General features: G+C 37.4%; 2 protein-coding genes and 1 long non-coding RNA gene across 5 annotated transcripts; 1 reads left to right on the top strand and 2 right to left on the bottom strand.

Moving 5' to 3' along the window:
* Positions 1-6,000: 6,000 nt before the first annotated feature.
* On the bottom strand, positions 6,001-14,340 carry LOC121642982 (probable E3 SUMO-protein ligase RNF212). 3 transcript variants are annotated; one of them, XM_041990092.1, is made up of 13 exons: positions 14,329-14,340; positions 13,683-13,799; positions 12,993-13,054; positions 12,821-12,895; positions 12,580-12,636; positions 12,260-12,318; positions 12,096-12,155; positions 10,258-10,322; positions 9,768-9,828; positions 8,877-8,919; positions 8,662-8,716; positions 6,686-6,755; positions 6,001-6,345 (listed from the first exon to the last, which is right to left on the bottom strand). In XM_041990092.1, exons 2-13 carry the CDS (start codon positions 13,789-13,791, stop codon positions 6,216-6,218), a joined length of 846 nt encoding a protein of 281 aa, XP_041846026.1. In that variant the 5' UTR covers positions 13,792-13,799; positions 14,329-14,340; the 3' UTR covers positions 6,001-6,215. The 3 variants fall into 3 exon arrangements, with proteins under 3 accessions (XP_041846026.1, XP_041846024.1, XP_041846025.1); XM_041990090.1 differs by lacking the exon at positions 14,329-14,340 and adding an exon at positions 14,185-14,235; XM_041990091.1 differs by lacking the exon at positions 14,329-14,340 and adding an exon at positions 14,085-14,190.
* On the top strand, positions 13,699-18,043 carry LOC121642984. Its single transcript, XR_006011020.1, has 3 exons — positions 13,699-13,782; positions 17,020-17,088; positions 17,398-18,043. It is a non-coding gene; the product is annotated as an uncharacterized LOC121642984 (long non-coding RNA).
* On the bottom strand, positions 15,590-18,530 carry si:ch211-255i20.3 (transmembrane emp24 domain-containing protein 11). Its single transcript, XM_041990093.1, has 5 exons — positions 18,059-18,530; positions 16,991-17,082; positions 16,481-16,606; positions 16,219-16,365; positions 15,590-15,935 (listed from the first exon to the last, which is right to left on the bottom strand). Exons 1-5 carry the CDS (start codon positions 18,186-18,188, stop codon positions 15,786-15,788), a joined length of 645 nt encoding a protein of 214 aa, XP_041846027.1. The 5' UTR covers positions 18,189-18,530; the 3' UTR covers positions 15,590-15,785.
* Positions 18,531-19,733: the final 1,203 nt, after the last annotated feature.

The following is a 19,733-nucleotide window of genomic DNA, read 5'->3' as shown; positions in this document are numbered from 1 at the left end:
CTATCTATCTATCTATCTATCTATCTATCTATCTATCTATCTATCTATCTATCTATCTATCTATCTATCTATCTATCTATCTATCTATCTACTCACCCATCCAGTTGGATTCAGTTATGTTCATGTTTCCATAGTAACAGTAACTACAGAGTTTTGTCTTAAAGCCCTTTACATCCATGACTCATGCTGTAAACTTACTGAAGAATTCAGATGTTCAGTGTGTGTTGTTTAAAGAAGAAAAAAAACAAGGAGGATTTTTCTTCATTTGGTTTTCTGTCCATGACACTAAAAAACTCTCTAAATATATCTCTGAAAATCTGTCTTTGTCTATATTTATTTGTGTTTTTTCTATGGTGTGGGGTGAGCTTTATGTAAAGAAATTCTTTAGCTCAGTGATAACCGCTGATGACACAATGAGTTTAGACAAGAACCAAATTCACCAAAGACTTTCCTGAGACACTGAGATGATGGATGAATCTTTGTTTTGTTAGGTAAATGTAGTCTCGCAGTTCATTTGAAAGGTAGATCAACTTTTGCAAGATTTCCAAGACTGTTTTGTCACAACTGTTTTGTGTACAGTGTTGAACAAGCTTTTATGTTAGGTTTGTTCTAAAGAGTAATGTCATTTTTTTTCTTTTTTTTTGTTTTGGTTTTTAGTTACTGTGCTTCCTGCTTTAACTTGTGCGGATACTTCTACCTAAAATCACCTGTCAGTAAGTCATTACAGTTATGAGTGAATGCTTCTCATTTATCTTTTGTATCATCATTTCCTCTGGCTAATACAATGGCTGTGTTTTGACAATAACTCGTCCATAGCCAGGGCACATATTTTGGACCTTCGGCCTTTGTTTTATCCTTTCTGGCAGGGGGTTCTGCCCTGCATTTTGCTGGTTAAATGGGTGTGAACCCATGGAAGAGATTCCTGGACGCTTGAGTCAACAGCAGCTGTGGTTGGTGACGAAGAAAAGCTGTCCAAAGAGCCGTTTACCATCAAGTGCCTTTTCAATGGGAAAGGAGCACTCAGGTGAAAGGAGTCAGTGACCATGAAGGATTCACACACACACACACACACATGGGAAAACATACACACATCTGCTCACAGAAACTTGAGAGATACCTTTACATACGCAAAGTCACCTGGACAAGTAATGAAGTGCATATGCATCATGTGCTCACAGTTATAAACACAAAAGCACTAATGCATCCATTACACACACATACATACAGATGGAAACAACACAAACACCTGGCTGACATTGAAGTACTTTTCTGTTTGCATGCCTCTCCCTCTCTAATCACCCTCCACACCACCACAAAGCCACCATTAAAACTAGGAAAACAAAAACACAAAAAAAAGGGCAACAGGCGGCTTCCATCCTTCTTCCACCCATCCCTCCCTTCCACCTTTCCTCCCTTTCTCCACAGCTCTGTGCCAAATGTTTACCTTCCCCCTGTGAAAAGAGAGGGATGTGGACAGACAGGGTGAGAAAAGAAAGAAATCTGGCTGAGGGGAAGGGAGCCAAGGCCTTTAAAGTCTGCAACAGAGCCGTGACAAAAGCCTCCTAATCTTGGTGTTGTCTTTCGGGCCCCTTTTTCTGCCTCCACATCCTGCCAAGATTGTGTCTGTGTGAGTGTAAGGGAGTAAAAGAGGGGGATAAACTAACATTCACTGTGTGAGTGTGTGTCATATGAGCAAAAGTGTGTGCATTTGTTTTTGAGAATAGTAAAATGGGAAAGTTGGATGGTACGTGTTTGTGTGAGAAGAGATTGTGCACGATAAGGAAGTGCACATGTGCATGTGTATGACAGGAAAGGAATCTTCCACAGTTGTGCTGACATCACTCAAGCATACACGGGACAGTTGGATGAGGCCCCCTTTCAAAAACAGCAGCCTGCCTGCCTTCACATGTGGGATGCCTGTGTGTTTGCATGTGCACTGAAGACTATCCAGGTCACCAACCCTCACCTGTTCCTCTCTGATTCACAAACCAACTTCCATATTCAGCTCTTCTCTGCTAAAATGCTACAAAACTGTCCTTGGACTGAATGTGTTTGTATGAGTAAATGCAGCAGCTCCTCCATGTCATTCTTTTTGATATCTACAAAAGCAGTAAATTTTCATTTTTAACCTAATCTATATCTTTATGGAGACATTTGTCTACACAGTCAGTTTGGGGGTTTACATCTTCACGATGTAAAGTGTTTGAGCAAATCAAGCAGTGGTTAGATTTTGTAACCAAGACGTCAATGTAAGTCAATGCAGCGGTCCCAGAATTGATTGAACGGTTATTTTACATTGGTTTTTGAGTGAGTCTGTGTGCATGTGTGGGACCTTTTGTGAATCCCTTCCACATCCTGCAGATCCCTATCTGTGGCAGCTGTGGTCCGCAGACCTTCACACTCACCAGAGGAATGTATGGCTGCAGTGGAAAAGGATATATGCAATTCCCAAATAGACTATAGTGCCATCTACAGTCTAATCAACTGAATGACAAACCTAATATCAAGGAAATAATGTGACAAGTTAAAAGAAATATCTGTCCCTTTGGCTGAAACTTTCATTTTAATATCTTGCTGAAAAAACTCCAATGTATTGAAAAGAGGAGTGGGGATCAGACCACCCAGTGGTCTGTCTGTGCTCCTTCCTGATCTACAGCCACCATATAAAAGGAAGTTATTCCAAACTTTTCTGACAGGAATTTTCTGTCTCAACTGAAGGAGCTCGTTATCCACTGACTCACACCTGTAATCCCCCAAGCCTCTAAAGTCCTACCTTTAATAAAACTGGTGAAATATCAGAATTATTTGAATTCTGTTCATATTGTCCCTTGACAAAGGAAGTAACACCGTCTTTCAAATGTAAGGTTTTATGCAACAGGGCATAATAAACAATCATCATGTCCTTACAAGGTCTTGAAATTAGAAATACAAACCCAGATGAATAACACATGACATATTACACTAAGTTATTATATAAACAAAACCAGAAGCAGTAAGCCAAAATACAGAAGCAGTGTGTAAAAAGCTAAGTACTGCTTTCATTGGAATGAAGCTAAGTCGTAGGCAGGTGATGCTGATCTAATGCACTTGATTAATTGCCTGTCAGCAGGTGTGAATACTTCTATAATAGCAGAAGTTTTGGCAGCCTGTTGGTCAGGAGCATTTGGACGTGTTAGCACATTACCAAGGAAATGAAGCGTCAGTAAAGCACTGTGAGATGCTATTGTTACTGTCTGTCAATCACAGAGGGGTTATAAGGCCATTTCTAATTATTTGGAGTCCATCATTCTGAAGGGAGGAAGATTATTTACAAATGGGAAAACATTGAAAATGGCTGCCAGTCTTGTCATAAGTGGAAGTCCCTCTAAGTTCACTTCAAGGTCAGACTGTGCATTGCATTTGAGAAACTGCAAAATTCCCAAAAGCTTAATATCTGTCTTCTCCACACAGAGAGAGGAGTCAGAAAAGGTGGTTCAGTCATCTGTTAAGCATGTCTCCACAGGGCCTTTCAGTTGACGTATTTCAGGCGTGTCTCACTGGGAGTAAAGCTGAAAGCAGACCTTGACATGCTAGAGAGAGATTATGTCTCTCGGTTGGCTTGGTGTCCTCTGAGAGGGAGAGGTCCAGGTAACTGTCTAAATTTGTGCCCCTGCAAACCATGGCTGGATAAATGGATGATTAAAAAGATGACTTCTACTCCTCTGTTGTGTTGCATAATAAGATGTCTGTTTCTAAGATACAAAACTCTTTTAAAATTCACCTTACCCTTGGTTTCCAACCCCTTTGGTATTCTGAGATATTTAAAATCAGGACATGCACATTTGGACTTGCATTGTCACAAGCAGCACACTTGTTTGAGTCAACTGGCAGCAGTTTTATCCATTGAGGTCTGGAAAGGTAAAACATGGTTGATGAAACATAACATGACCAATCTGGTGGTTGTTGAGGGGTTACAAATTGAACCTTGCCCAGCTCTTCACTATGAAATTGAAATCATTAAGAAATGAATCCCACAATTAATCTAAAATCTGTTCTAAAATTAGTAATATATGAGAATAAATTGTTCATTAAAGTTCTATTATTACAACGGTTTGGTTGAAGGTTAAAGTGACATTTTGAAGTAAATCCTCCTCTGTGGCTTCTGTTGTGTTGCTATTTTAAACAATATCCTCTTGGTTGCTTTATACATTTTCTTGTGATAGAAAATAAATCACTACATGCACAGGACTATCAAAATTGAAATGGTGAATTACAGTTAACACCAGAGGAAAAAGAGGTTTATAAAAAAAAAAAAAAAAAAAAAAGGAAAAAACTTCTGAGTTATCCTTTGGGTGTTTTAATAAGAAATTCTGTAGAACATCTGCTTCTGTTTGATAAGTTCAAAACAAAGATGACTAAATGTTTGAGATTGTATAGGGCATGTTTGACCTCCTTTTTCTTTCTTTTCCAACGTAAATATGTGAAAGTGATTGAGATCACAGATTTTGCCATGTAAGATTAAGCAGGAGAAGTTTCTGCACACCTCAGAAAGACAAATAGCTTCAGTGTGAAATCATTTGGTTCATGTCATGTCTTGCCTAGAGGGGATTACACTTACTGCACTAAAGGTACAAGACTGAAATACTGAGTGACAAAGTGTGAAGTCTGGATCAGTTTAAGAAAGAAGCTTCTCTCTCTCTCTCGCTCATCCACAAGTAAGATGTAGATGGAGAGGCTGAGACAGGAAGGGAGGGAGGACGGTCTGTGGGAACATGCTGCTGAATAATTACCACTGACATCAGAATAGTTTTCTTTAGCTCTCTGAAGTGGCAGAGCTCATTTGTACAGCCTGAAGCCATGCAGAAGTTTGTGTGAGAGTGTATGAGTGGAAAAGTGGAGGGAGCAGGATTTAGAAAAGGAATAAAAATGCATTTCTAGCATGCATTAATATGGTGAAAATTACTAATTGGACACACAACACATCCTGTGTTTTGAGGAGAATAGATCATCCAGTATGTGTGTGAGTGTATAAGGTGGAGATTATTCTGATTTAGTCATCTCACTATGACAGCTTAGGTAGCCCCAGGGAGATATTTCTAAGTGGACCTTGAAAACAACAGGAAATGACTTTAAATCCCTCTGGAGCAAAGACAAGGATCAGGCCTACTTACTCTGTAAAAACTCTACATACACACACACACACTCGCACATGTAAGTGCCTGAGTATTTTGTGTGCAAACCCAGAACACACACAGTCACACCTGAGCCCTCTTCAATAGACATGTTTCACCACCCTGACAACCAGTGACAATAGAGGCAAAAACGCAGGTCTACAAAGAAAGAATCGGCCTGCCTGAACACATCAGGCGTCCTCGCCTCCCGCTTCATCGCATGAGCTTTTCCTTGTTGCGATGACTTCAGGTGATATCATGTTTCTATATGGATACATACCTCTTTGTCTTCACTTGCCAGCTGTTTAGTAACAGAGTTGAGGGTGAAATGACAAGTCATGTTGCTGAAGTTACATCCGACAGGCCAGCACTGTGGAAAACACGGCTAAGGGCAGTGAAATGTATTGCTTCAAACAGGACTTGCTAATGTTATTGCAGCATTTGTCTGTCATCTGTTAAGCCCAGTCTTGTAAAAGCCAGCAGAATGGGTTAGTCTTTTGTGCACGACATAATCCCAGTTTATCTTTGTAAATTGAACAGGTGCTGGTGCAGCACAGTGAGCACCATGTCAAACTGAGCCTTCGGCTAAAAGCTTGTAAGGCTTTGTGGTTTCAAAGCCTTACAAGGTTTCTCTGCTGGATTACTGAAAGTAATTCATACGAATTAGCTGATCTTTCACTACATAGTACTAGTTACCAACACAGAAATCAGTGCAGCACAATTTCACTAGGGAATCTGCAGAAAGCAAAACAGTGTCAGAAACAGTAACACCCATGTAAGTCCAACTTATCTAATCAATAGAAATGATCATTTTAATAGTTTATTATAAGTTTATTTGATTTGCAAATTCAGAAAATTGCAGTTTAACACAAATGGGTTAACAGAGTTCATAACAGTGCTTATGGACTCAAGCTGGATGTTTTTAATTATACATGTACATAAAGAATGGCTAAAATCAACTCACAGATAACTTTGCAAAAATTATCAACACCTCTACAGAGGTGTCATGTGGCCAAAGGCACTCCCTCTACAGGCTTCATAACAGACAATAAATGTGTGTTTATGTTAAGGAGGAGGGCAGGCCGGAGAGGACATGGAGTGTCTGAAGGAGGCCGGAGGTTTGAAGATGAGAGACTTCCATCCAGAGCTCTGGCTGTATGGCATCTCTGAGGTCAAAGGTGCTCCTTGAAAACGACTAAAAAGAAAAAAAGAAAAACCGTTGCTTTGTATTTACAATAACCTCTTCAGAAATACTTATTATTAGTTGTACACAGCCCTCTGTTTGACAACACTCTTGTTTTGGGACAACTACATGATGCAAAAACCATCTTGAAACTAATTTCTTTAAATAAAACTAACAGTCTTATACAGAAAAAGCACAAGTCTTATTAAAATATAGTCACGACAGCTCAACAGATGTATGGAGAGCATCTTGTTAAGCTCATAAACATTACTGTCAGAGTAGATTGTGGAGTGCATATACACAAATGGATGGTATATATTAAAGAATTAATCTGCATCATATGATTTGTCACCTGACTGTGGCTGAGCATGCAGAGTGGGCGGCTGGCATGTTTTGGTTGGATGACCTGCAAGGGATACCACCTAAAAAACAGAAGGAAAACACACCAGATGATGTTCCACTTAAGTCAAATAAAAATGGCTTACAGTGGTTTAGAAAAAAATGCATGATGTACATTTGTATCATTACAGGCTTATGTGTTTTTTTTTCTCCCACAGATTAGCTTACTGAAAGTGTAATTTTGAAAACCCTCCAGGAAGACAAGATAAATGGGAGAGTCATCTTCACTTCAAACTAACACCAGAGGGTTGCTACCAAACACAGCAAAACACCTCCAGCATGTAAGTACAGCTCTGCTGCCGCTGGCTCAATAACGAATGGCACAAGTTGTCATTACCATGAAATAACTATCAGTCTGATGTTACGTACTTTAAAAGGCAGAGTAAATCTTCGGCTAGTTAAATATTTTGATTTCTAATGAGAAAATATGTACTATGTTTCACTAATAAAACACACAAGGTTAATATCTACACAACCCTACAGGAAAAGCAACAGCAATGTTATCACCTGTTATTCTCCACAACATTTAACCCTTTAATGTCCTCACTAAGTAAAAACAAAGTTTTTTTTGTTTTTTTCATTTCCTTGGGGACAGTTGTAGAATCTGTGTTTGTTTTTTGTTGTTTTTTTTATTTATAACACTACATACCTAAACCAAGTGGTAAAGAAGCCGCTGGCAAGTTGCTTCGACAAATTTTTAAAACGATATCGTCACTAAAAATGTGCTTTTCCAAACAACAGAGCAGGATATTAAATGGTTAAAAGATTGGGAAGCATAACATCAAATATACCAAAAGAAAAAAAAACTGTACTTTTAGAATAAGTGAAGATTTTGGATTTATCTGCCTCAAACTGATGACAAAGCGCTCAATATGTGTCATCACTGCTTGTGTATCTTCTTATCAGGGACTGATGTCTGAATTCTTGCTGTAGTCTCACAAGAAAAAAATGATAAAAATCCAAAAAAGAAATTGTGAGATGACTTGTCAGTTGTTTTATACAGCCAACCTGTTACCCTGCATTCATTTACATCAGCGTTTTCTCAGTCCTGGTCCTCAGATCCCACTGCCCTGCATGTGATTGGTGGTGTGGAACCCTGGTCCTCGAGGGCAACAGTCCTGCTGATTCAGATCCATTTGAGCTGAATCAGGTGTGTTGGAGCAGGGAAACACCTAAAACCTGCAGGATTGCGGCCCTCCAGGACCAGGCCTGCCCACCCCTGTTTTATAGCTTCCTATATTTTAACACACCTGGCTGAAACAAGTGGCTCATTACCAGGTTTTCAAAGAGCTTCACATGGAGTTGAATTAATCTGAATCAGGTGTGTAAGAGTTGGGAAACATTTAAAACATGCAGGGCAGTGGGATTTAGAAACACTACATTAAGGCCCAACGTTTATCAGCTGATGGTAAAATACAAAAGGTAGTGTCTTTGAATAACATTGAGGCATATAGGGCCTGAACTCATTTCTTGGCATGGGTTTGTAGTGTAACGCTGTCATGAACCCCCTCCTGCTCCTTATGGCTGTTTGTCAATATGTTAGAATTGTATTTGTCATTGTAAAATCACATTTCTAAACGTTTTATAAAATGCAAACGTACTTTGTTTGAATTGTAAAGTAAAACAGGGGTATGTAGCAATTTTCAAAGCTTAAAAATGTGAAAATGTGGCCACTTTTTTAAATTTCTTGCTGTTAAACATGCTGTGTTTGTGTTGTAGACCAACACATCTACAACAGATACTGGAGTGAGACTCTTTGGAATTTCTTGGAATACTATACTAATATCCCCACACTGATATAAAAGCAATTTGCACACGTCCAAACACGTGCAAGCACATGTCGTAGACAGTGTCTGAAGCAGACAACAATATTCTCTTTAAAAAAAAACAAAAACAGCAGTGTGATGACAGACAGAGCAGAATACATACCCATTCGTCCGTCTTGTGGCGGCTTGATTATTGACAGTCTGGATACAGAGTCAGGCTGAAACAAAACAATGCACAGTAAAAGAAAAAAAAGCACTTCACCTCAGTACTTTATTTCTCATGTGCTAAAATCTTGAAGTAAATGTCAGGATACTGTGAAGTCTTAACTGATCATTTAGGAAAGAAAGAATGACTGTGGGTTAAATAATGGCACTTACTTTCCTGCACAGACTCCTTTCATCTACCTCCATGTTTTCAATGCTGCCACATAGGAAGGCACACTTCATTAGTTCTTTTGGGTTCAGCTGACTGAACACTGCAGTGGTGCCTGAATGTTTTTTGTAACAGCAACAATTATCTTTGCAAAGAAAAAGCCTGACACTGAAAGTAGGATAACTGACACACTACAAATAAATGAATGCAAAAATGGGCGCCTGTAACTAAGGGAAAAGTTGCTCTACTGTACTTTCACTACAAAAAATGCAAAAACGTCATATTTGAGAAAATACCAAGACATGTTAGGCCTTACCTTACAAATTATAATGGCTTAAATCACTAATATATTGAATTCCTGTACAGTAAAAACAAATACAATAAAGTTCTCCAGCTGTTTTCAGTGGAGGCGATCATTTATAAGTGAATAAGGTGATGGGTCACAGCCCATTCTTGTATAAAAACTAAAATGACCCTGCAGCAAATGGACTTTGCTTCTGATATCCATCATCTTTACTGCTTTTGGTAAATGTAAGAAAAAACGTATTGGATAAAACAACATTAAGACTATTAAATTCAGACACGAAATTAATCCTCTGTCAATGAGAAGGAGACACAGCAGGGAATCTTAACAAAACCCAAGCAGAGGTCAGCCAGTTCGGCTGTGCTTTGGTGGGAGAGTGTGGACAGCCACACTGGGGCAAAGCTAAACAAAAGCTAAATGCTAACATAAGACATCAAGACTTAAGATGTAGAATTTAAGAAGTCTGAGGGATAGTGATGCACAATGAAAAACAGAAAAAACTCAATGCCTGAAATGAGCAAAAGAGAATTCAAAGAGTATACAAAGGAAAAAAGGGGTTAATGACATGAAGACAAACAGGGACAATACTCACATGTTAGTGACTGGTGAGTGTCGTGAGAAGGACACAGTGGAATTGAAGGGAATCTGTAGGACTGGAGAGACATAATATACTTTAAATTATACTGTATACCACTAATGACAAAGACAAGTGAGGTTATGCAGAAGACGTATCATAAAGTTTCTGAAGGAGGATGCCAACTTTTTCTTCTTCTCTTAAATCCAATTTGGCTGTCATCATCATGCAAAACATTTGGGGGAACAAATAAGTTTTTAACTTTATATTCTCACTGTGAATGTCAGTAGGAAAAATGCTCTGTTTTGTAATGTTTTCTGATCTTTTTTAAGTAGAAATAATGCTTAATACTCAGAATAAATCATATTTTTTCATCACAAACAATGTAAATAATACATAAGATACATAGCTGGATAATGCTTTTGTGATTTCTGATTATCTGGATTTGATCGTTGTGTCATATAGATCAAAAGAGGCAAAACAGCTATTAAATCATGAGGTTGTTTACCTGGTTTATGCCCTTGTGGAGTATGGGAACTGCGGCTGATCTGAGGCACTGTTGACAGCTTAATACTGTATTAGAATAATAAATAAGACTGAACATAACAATGTTCATAGCAACATAATTCTTGTTTTGCTTCCAGCAATGGTGACGCGTACAGTTAAAGTAAATCAGGCTGAGCAAGAAGAAGAACTAAGTTCCAAAGAACAGAATCAGAAATACTTTATCCATCCCAGAGGGAAATAAATGTGGAAGATGAACCTTTTCTTTGCTTTCTTTCATTTTAAGACAAGGCAAGCCAAATTTATTTGTACATTAAATGTATTTGTTAATGTCCAAGACTATTCAAAGTGCTTTAGATAAAACAAAAGTTAAACTGAAATGATTAAAAGCTAGATAAGTTAAAGATATTTAACAAGATCCATTTGGTAGCTTTTCCTACAATTTCAATTAACCCATAAGAACCCGACGTGACATATTTGTCACATACAGTTTCTGAGACATTTTGCTTCAATGTATGGTATAAACTTTGCTTAAAATCCTGTTGAACACAATCTGATACTTGTCTTCTGTCCCCTAATAGATACCCAGAAGCAGAAAACCACATTATAATATTTTTAAACTATCACATGGTAATAAATGGTAGATATCCCCCCCAAAAAAATTTTTTTTTGTTACATTTTGTTAAAGGGCCAAATAAAGACCTCATATTTAAAAAATTTGGACTTTTCTTACTATTTTTGAATGAGTCAGGCCTTTATGGGTTAAAAGAAAGGATGTAAGAGCCATGAAAAAGTGTTTGGGTTTTAAAACTTGATAAAAGTGACAGAAGGGAAAGGTGGGGCTTTTATGTTTATTTGCAGATTGCAAAATACTAAAAGAGGCATTAGTGTAGTGTTGCATCTGATATACTTTAAAGCATAAAGGGATTCTTGTCAGGGGAAAGAGTCCAAATATGTAATACTACAACTTCGTTTCAGCTGCTCCCTTCAGGGGTCACCACAGCAACTCATTTGCCTCCATCTAATCCTATCCTTTGCATCCTCCTCTTTTACCCAAACTTAACTTCAGGTCCTCTTTCGTAACATCCATACATCATCTGTTTGGCCTTCCCCTCACTTCCTGCCAGGTAGCTCCAACTTTAGCATCTTTCTACCGAAATATCACTATCCCTTCTTTGTATGTGCCCAAACCATTTTAGTCTGGCATTTCTGACTTTGTTTCCATAACATCTAACATGTGCAGTCCCTCTGACGTATGTCTCATTCCTGATCCTATCCATCCTTGTCACTCCCAAAGAGGACCTCAACATTTTACTCTATGCCACCTCCAGTTCTGCCTCCTGTATTTTCCTCAGGGCCACTGTCTCCAAACCCTACATCACTGGCCTCACCTGCATTTAAAGATGTAATACTGTTGAACAGGAATCTGAAGTTTTATTTTTACATAACATTTAAAATCCTTTTAGTATTTGTTGGGAAATTATAAATTATTTGTTTATTTGTTGCAACTTTCTGCAAAATCCGAAAAAGGCTTGCGTAAATATAGCTGTTTGGGTTCTTAAAGAAAAAAAAATCTCTTATTTCATTCAGTCCTGCAGAAGCTGGCAAAGCATTAATGACTCAGGAGTGACACCTAGTGAGGGATGAAGAGAAAAGCATCCAGCTGGCTTAAAATGCATTTATATTTATGTCAAAATCCAAAAGAAAAATTAAAACATTTAATTACTTAATCTAACTTCTTAACTTTTCCAGATCTTATTTCTTTTTTACAACCGTGCATATTTAGAGACACGTCAGCAACATATTCAGTTTGTTGTCAGAAATATTTATTCAGCACTTTACCTCTGATGTTGAAGTGAGTTTTCCAGCTGAGCAATGTAGGCACTCTGTTCATTCAGCTTCCTTTTAAAAGGGAAAAATGAGTAACAAAGTGTCCCAACTTTATCATAAGCTCCAGTTTAGAAACCTCTGTGTTAATGTATTGTAATCATACAGTTTCTACTAACCTCTTCATCTGCTGCATTTCTTGTTTCATCTTGACTAACACCTCCTCTAGTTTCTCATTCTGTAATAAAAAATGTTTAATAATGCTCTGGTTCAGCAAGTGTGACTATACTGTATTATCAGTATTATTTATATCTGTTTTTGTAGGCTGCTAGTAGGGACAGAAAATTGTTTAAATATACATTCAGTATGGTTACTTGGTTGAAATTTATAATCAGGTTTTCTTGTTCAAAAGCAAAACACATCTTCAAACAACTCTAAAAGGCAAATGAAAATAGTTAATTATCTACCAAATAGAAAACAGATATAAAATTCCTCTTACCCTTTGCTGAAAGTGAGTCAAAAGCCGCTTCTGATGTCTTGTCTGAAACATCATAACCTGAAGAAAGGGAAGAAACAGCACTCGTATGCAGTGCATTACATACTGAATAATTTATATTTACACTTTAAACCTAATTTTTAAGCTTTGCTACATGGACGGAATACAACAAATTTAACTACTTAATATAGTGAAGATAAAAGTAGTCTGTTTTAAACTCTTGATATTAAAAAAATGAACAAACTTTGCTGATCTCTGCTACGTGTTTGGTTGCCACTGTTTTGATGTCAGAGAACAAGGCCTTCACATCAGAGCTGCTCTGAAATGAAGACAATGTATACAACTGTGATGACAGCAACATTTTGAAATGACATTGGCCTCTGAGGATGGTGTTCAAATAGAAGAAAGCTACTTACTTTATCTGAGAGAGGTGATACTTGGCATTGGGTGCTGCAAATGAAACATTCCCCTGGGTTGCCTGAAAAAAAGACTGCATTTGCTCACAAACATTCATGGTCTGACTGGGCAACTCTTAATAGAAGAAATGTTGAAGCTCACTCAGATGCATTAACTAAAAAACAAGGGCTTTCCAAAGTGATTTTTCCTGAGTAAAAATAAGTTATTAACTTGGACTTTAGAGGGAACCCATCAGGAGCTGAGCTGGAACTTGGGAATATAATCAGAAGTTCCCAAACTGGGATTGAGGGACCACCAGAAGTACTTCCATTACTCCCATGATGAGTGTTGAATGGCGTGACTTCATTCTTATTTAATGTGAGGACATAATTTAAGGCACACAGTGACAGGATGACTAGTTTAAAGTCAGTCATCTGCTATAAGAACTAGACCCTGTGTGACAACAGGTGTGTTAAGTTTGTTTCTTATGTGTTTCTTTTTGGAGGTCTTAGCCATCTAAATATTCATTGAAGAGCTGCTGGATGTTTAATCGGTTCTGTAATATCGCTTCATGTCCAACAGATGTCCCTGTCTAATAACGCTGCATGAGCAGTCGGTAAGGCTCAGCTGAAGTGTGCATTTATCTTCTGAATATGCAAACATTGGTATGATTGTTTTTAACACGTTTCAATGAAAATATATTTGTCTACCTTTCTGATAACAGACACTACACAAGACATGACCACAGGAGGTGACAGCCAGTTTGCGGTCTGCGCTGGGTGAACCAAAGCAGGAATTGCAGCAGACCCAGTAAGACATTTGAAAACCTGCAATTAGATGAAATGAGCGTTAAGTTTACTAGCTAATTACTTAGCTATGTAACTGTTACTGCGTTTCTTGTACCGACAAATTTAGCTAATTGGTATTACAGCTGACGGCTACATTTACTATGCTGTTCAGAAATATTTTCTGTATTTCTAAAAGAGAAAATCTTTGTTCACTCTAAGGTAGCAATGACCAGATTACCAGTTAGTTAGTTAAGCTAAATGCTAAGTTAGCATTTAAAATCGTTATATAACCTATATATTCATAGCAGATGAGTGTAGGTTTACCGATGTATTTAACGTATTTATTTAGTTGATTATTAGTTAATAAGAAGTTTTACTAAAACTGTCAAAACTACCTTTACTATTACTACTATTACATACTTCCGGTCACAAAATAAATTTTATCAGTACGTAACGACGTCAGAATTAAACGTACTGATAAACGCTAACTTAAGACGCACCTAACGTGGTTGAGTCAGTCACCTGTAGCTAAACTTTTAGCTTTCATAGATTATTTCTCTCCACAAACCTTTTTCTTTTCCATGTATTTAAACGCTAAGTATGAAATGAAACTTTGCATAATGAGGAAAAAATAACACACTAATAATTGCACTTCAAGCTCAAATTTTATAGTTCGTCACCTAAACAGCTGGCTGTATTGTAAAATACATGAGCATTTAAGAGCATAGTAGTCACATTATGAATCTGTTCCAGAACAAAATGCATTTTGGGAAAAAGGACTTTTTTTTTTATTCTAAGGGTTTTGAATTTGCATTTAAAGTGTCAGGTCATAAAATATGTATGAACCTTACAGGTTTTAAATTAGTTCTAACAAGCTAAGGTGACAAACAGTGGACATATTACTCTGTGCCATTATTTATTTATCAAAACCTAAACTAAAATGCAGAAACTGTGTGTAAAAAACTAAGTAGACACTTATTGCTTCTGTTGAAATTAAGCTGGTATAGCAGCAAGGTGCTGCTAATCAAGTACACCTGATCAGTATGACCACTTGCATAAAAGTAGACGTTTGCTGGTCTAGCTTTCACATGTGTGTTAACTCAATGCTAAGGAGGAAAGACATCAGCAATGATTTTAGAGAAGAAATCTTTGCTGCCCATCAAGCTGACAGGAGCCTGTCAGTCACCAGTATGGACAACTCCAACTGAATCTTCTCCACTGATAAATGTTCTTTCTTGTTTATGTAGTTTTATGACCTGGACAACTTGTGATCATTGATTTGGCCACAGTTTTGAGGGCCAAATCTGGGACCATATGTTCATCAGCTAAAGCCTGGCCAGAATAACATGACAATGACTCCAAACACACTAGCAAATAAACAACAGGAAGGCTATGGAAAAGAAAAGAAATTTCAGCACCATTGAAATACTGTGGTGGCACCTTAACAAGGCTGTGCATAAACAAAGTTCCCATAAGCCTCAATGAACAGAAGCAACATTATAAACATTATCATGTAAAAAAATGATTACTCTGAGTTATTGCTGCAGAATTTAGTTATACAAGGTACAGAATAAGTCTGGCTTAGTTGTTAAATTAATAATGGAACTGTAATATGCCATACTGTGGTTATCTAATGTTTTAGATGGTAAGGTACAGATGGTTTTGATATCTACAACCTTAGAGGTTGAAAGAGGTTGGAGTTTCTTCTTTATATGAATATTTAGAACTTGGGTATTTTATATAGCAACAAAATAGGACAACACATAGGCAACAGTCAACAGAATTCACAAACGTTTGTCAAACTTTTTTAGTTTTTTCCAAATCATGTTATTCTGCTAGTCATAAATACCCTTTAACAGTACCATCTCATTTGCTATTGGGTAAACACTGGTATTTTAATTCATATTTCTAGGTCTGAAACATTTTTATTGCTGCATACAAAAGTAATTCTGGCAATGGCACAGTGGGACACAGAAAATGGAAAGAATGAACTATGAGGCGTATCCTTGACAGATTACAGCTCTATCACACCAGTTTTTTGGCAATGAAGAAGTCTTTAAGGCGTTTCATCTGCCAGAAACCAACAGACAGCAGTAGGAAGGTCTGCACTACGGCCCACCACAGCACCTTGCTGTTGGTCTCCTCACTGATCTGACGAAACACCTCCTCCTTCTCCTGAGTGATGGCACATAAATAATAGGAGACAGAAGCATTAATTTTTGCAGCTATACACTGTTAAATATTTTCCCCAGTTCAGTAATATTTGAAGAGAGATGTCATGTTAGTTTGAATATTTTAATTACTCTGAATAGTGTAATGTTTTACCCCTTGCTGGGGTAAAAACTGAATGGCAGGAGTAGCTTTCTCAACATCCATGAAGACCTCTTTCTGTTGTGTGGTGCACTGAGCTCTGTCAAGTGATCAGATTGATAGATTAAGACAGTACAGTAAAATTTACCCTCTGGTACTCCTGTTGCCTTGTGATGTAGACCATTTGTTCTGTAAGGTGAATGAGACTGTCCTCGAGAGTCTGCAAATGGTCTTTGGCTTTGACAGTGTTGGGATCAGTCAAGTGCTCTCCCATCTGAATGTCCAAATGTAGCTTCTGTAAAACATAATAGGAGGAAATTTAACTAATGTAATCCTTTGTCATTAGCACTCTAAAAGAAATGTTTGCGTTGGATGTTTCCCATCATTCTTGCAGCGTCCAGAGGTCTTACCACCTTATCTTGAGCAAAGACAGCAAATCTTGTGGAGTTTGTTTGGAAGCAGAAGTAGTGCTGACCAGAGGCGTGAGCTGTGAAGGTGAATTTCCCTAATTTTCCATAGCGTTTGGACATCTGCACCTAAAGAGGATGAAAGATATTTTTCTCCCCGTTGATCAAATGACTAAGGCAAGGAAATGATGCTTGTTAATTTTAAAAGGAATCAAGTACATCTCCCCTGATGCCCTTGTGTATTAAGTGTTTCTTAAAGTTTAAATTAATAACATAAATGTGCCAAAAGTTGAACTGCATGTGGGAGAGAGAATAAATAAATACAGTAGGTTCACAGGAGGCTGTAGTACTAAAAATTTCATGTCAGTTAAAGCAGATAGCAACACTGTGCTGGATGTAAAATATCATATTATGGGTTTTGAATCCTTTAACAGGCCTACTTATGTTCTAATTTAGCATCCAACACTTATTTTGTGGCTGTGTAGTGATAAACCTCGTCTATGAGTGCAGTACCTCATAGTTTGGGTCTCTGACTCTCACAGTGACGCCAAAGTGAGGAGAGTGGCTGAATGTCTTCGGGTCCCAAGGCTCCATCAAGAAGTGACCTACAGGTAAGAGACACGCATACAGACATTGTGTTTTTTGTGTAGCGTTTGGAAAATGTGAATTAGAAAAGGTGAAAGGAAACTGTAAAAATTAAAATAAATCCTGTTATATAAAATAAGCGAGAATGGAAACAACTTTGCGACACATCTAATTGAGAAAAGATTAAAATAATGTATATTATCAGCCATTTCTGGTCTGAGCCAGCAAAACATAAACTTACATGACTGACTGTTGTCTTTCAAGATATAAAAAAAATAACTCTTTATGTTACTTCCTGCATGTGCACCTCAGAGGTTGTATTTTCTACTCTTCAGGTTATTTTTTTCCAGTTTGGACAACAACTGCTTCTACTGAATGCGTTGTAGCTTGTACCCCCACCCTCTGGTGACACTATGCAGCTTTCTTTAATTGCTTCAAACCAGTTATGTCAATGTTCACACCTGCATATTTATTTTTGTGGCTTTTCAAAAAATTGACTTGGCCTGAAAAGGAATTCTGTCTCCCACAAGCAGTTCAGCCATATGCCTCTTTTTATTTGGACTTGAAATTACTACACAAATTTACAATTAAGTTAATCCTTAAAATTGTAACATGAAGTTACTCATTTGTTTACTTATTGTATTTTTGGATATAGCTATAGGAAAGCAAACCACACAATATATGCATTGTTGTTTGCTTTTCTTATGGAAACTGATTGGTACTGAAACAGGACAAATCAGTTTTTAAGAGCACAGTATGTAATAATGGTCAGCGAAGTGTGTGCTGTATAAACCAAGTTGCTTTTCAATTTTTGCACTTCATAAAATTATCTAAGAAATGGCTGTGCTATTACAGAATGATTCAACAGTTAAGTGGTGAGTCACAATAATTGGCAGTAAGGTACAAGCTTGGAATCTAATTCCACATTTATTGCTAAAGTTGAGAACATAGAACATAAACGACACTGTGGAGGACTATTCCTTGTCAACAACTCACCTGTCACAAGTGTGTTTTCTGGAATCTCCTCAATGATGCATTTTTCCTCTTGCTCCCCAAGATCAAAATACATGGCCACTGCCAGCATTAGGTAACACTGGAGGAGAAAGCCAGTGCCTTGCAAACCCATTTTAAGTTAAATACGAGCGATTAGCTTGCAATACACTTGACAGTGAATAAACGTTTGGCTTTCAGCTTAAGTAGACTTCTGTAGAGCTGCGAATCCTAGCTCGTGTTTGAGATCAGAATACAACCAGGCCCTGTACCATGCATATATTTTAGTAGAAGGCTGTGAGGGGGCAGTTTGAGGGTGAGAAACTAGCAGGTGCTTCTTAATGTGATGAAACATTCTGGTTGTTTTGTGATTGGTTGACGTGGGAGCCAATGGGAAAGCTGGTAAAGATGGAGTTTCTACATACCAAAATTTATGTTAAATATTGGGCTAATAAGGAGGTCGAGATAAGCATCAAGACCACATTATTTGCCAGCATGGCAATATCCAGCATCCGTGGGATCATGTTAATGAATATACTGCACTTCAGAAGTTCATTTGATTTTAACAAACTACAACTCAGCTGAATTATGAGCTAAAGTTAAACAACAAACCTATGAGAGGATGTTTAGATGCTGTTATTGGTGGCTGATCTTGATTTGTTACTGCTATATACAAGAATGTGTTCTAGTGGGAAATGTGACTCGAAGCATCACATATAATAGTTGCCATATGCTTACTTAAGAAGTGAGTTAAAATGTAAACTCCTACACACAGAATAATCTCCTCTCATTTTCAGCATCTGCAAAAGTCTGGAGTACAGAGTTGAATTTCTGTCCCCACCCACACTTCAGTTTTGTAACAGAAAATCTCAACAGTATCAGTAAATCTTATGTATAAATAATAGACTAAAGTTTTAAATTCCCATGAACTGATACAGTGTCAAAAAAATCTGTTATTGTTGTTTATTCATGAATAACTTGTATTTAAATGCCTCATTTTACACAGCTACTTAGGTTTTGCAGTAATAGAATATACTGAGAATGTTTTTCCTCTTGTGTTTTATTTATTTTCTAAAAATGTATCCTGAGTTTCTTTCCATTATCACTCAGAAAAGAAGAATGTTCCTCAGGTACCAGATCTTAACAATGTATTGCTTTTTAATCCACCATATTCAATATAGTTTCAGTCTTTGTTTTTCTAGGAAAGAGGGTCATAACTGACCATGTTTTGAATTTATTACAATTCCTTACATTAAATTGTCTCGGCTCTGTGTCATTTTTAGTAGCTGTTTTGATCTGTAAGTAGGATTTATGCTTCACGGGCTGCAATGTGCTGCAGTGTGTGTCACTGTATTAAGTCAGCACTTTGAAAGCCTTGCCATATAAACATTTGGTGAACAGTTTTTTGATGAGTGGGTTGCACCTTTATCCTTTTTTTTATGACCATCAGTTTATCAAGTGGATCCTGTTCATAACTTGGACTTGAATCCGGGTCAGCCAGTTCAGTTTTTTTTCTCTCTACACTGTTTAGTCCTGCAGCTCCAATATTTGTAATATTATCTTGGCAAGTACGTAATTCTAAATGTGCGCGTCACATCTAAATGTGAGAGATGACATTGAGCAGAAGCACTAAAGAAGAAAATGTGATATAATGATTATTTCAAGGAGACATATATTTTTT

The sequence above is a fragment of the Melanotaenia boesemani genome, chromosome 7 (assembly GCF_017639745.1).
Source record: "Melanotaenia boesemani isolate fMelBoe1 chromosome 7, fMelBoe1.pri, whole genome shotgun sequence".
Taxonomy (NCBI): domain Eukaryota; kingdom Metazoa; phylum Chordata; class Actinopteri; order Atheriniformes; family Melanotaeniidae; genus Melanotaenia; species Melanotaenia boesemani.
This window is presented reverse-complemented; position numbering and strand designations above follow the sequence as displayed.

Coding starts and splice junctions, on each gene's coding strand:
- si:ch211-255i20.3 (XM_041990093.1), bottom strand. CDS start 18,188: ATGGGTTTGCAAGGCACTGGCTTTCTCCTCCAGTGTTACCTAATGCTG. Junction 16,607..16,990: donor TCAGAGACCCAAACTATGAG/GTACTGCACTCA, acceptor CATCCTCTTTAG/GTGCAGATGTCCAAACGCTA. Junction 16,366..16,480: donor TCTTTGCTCAAGATAAGGTG/GTAAGACCTCTG, acceptor TATGTTTTACAG/AAGCTACATTTGGACATTCA.
- LOC121642982 (XM_041990092.1), bottom strand. CDS start 13,791: ATGTCTTACTGGGTCTGCTGCAATTCCTGCTTTGGTTCACCCAGCGCA. Junction 13,055..13,682: donor TAGTGTCTGTTATCAGAAAG/GTAGACAAATAT, acceptor TCTTTTTTTCAG/GCAACCCAGGGGAATGTTTC. Junction 9,829..10,257: donor TCCACAAGGGCATAAACCAG/GTAAACAACCTC, acceptor ATGTCTCTCCAG/TCCTACAGATTCCCTTCAAT.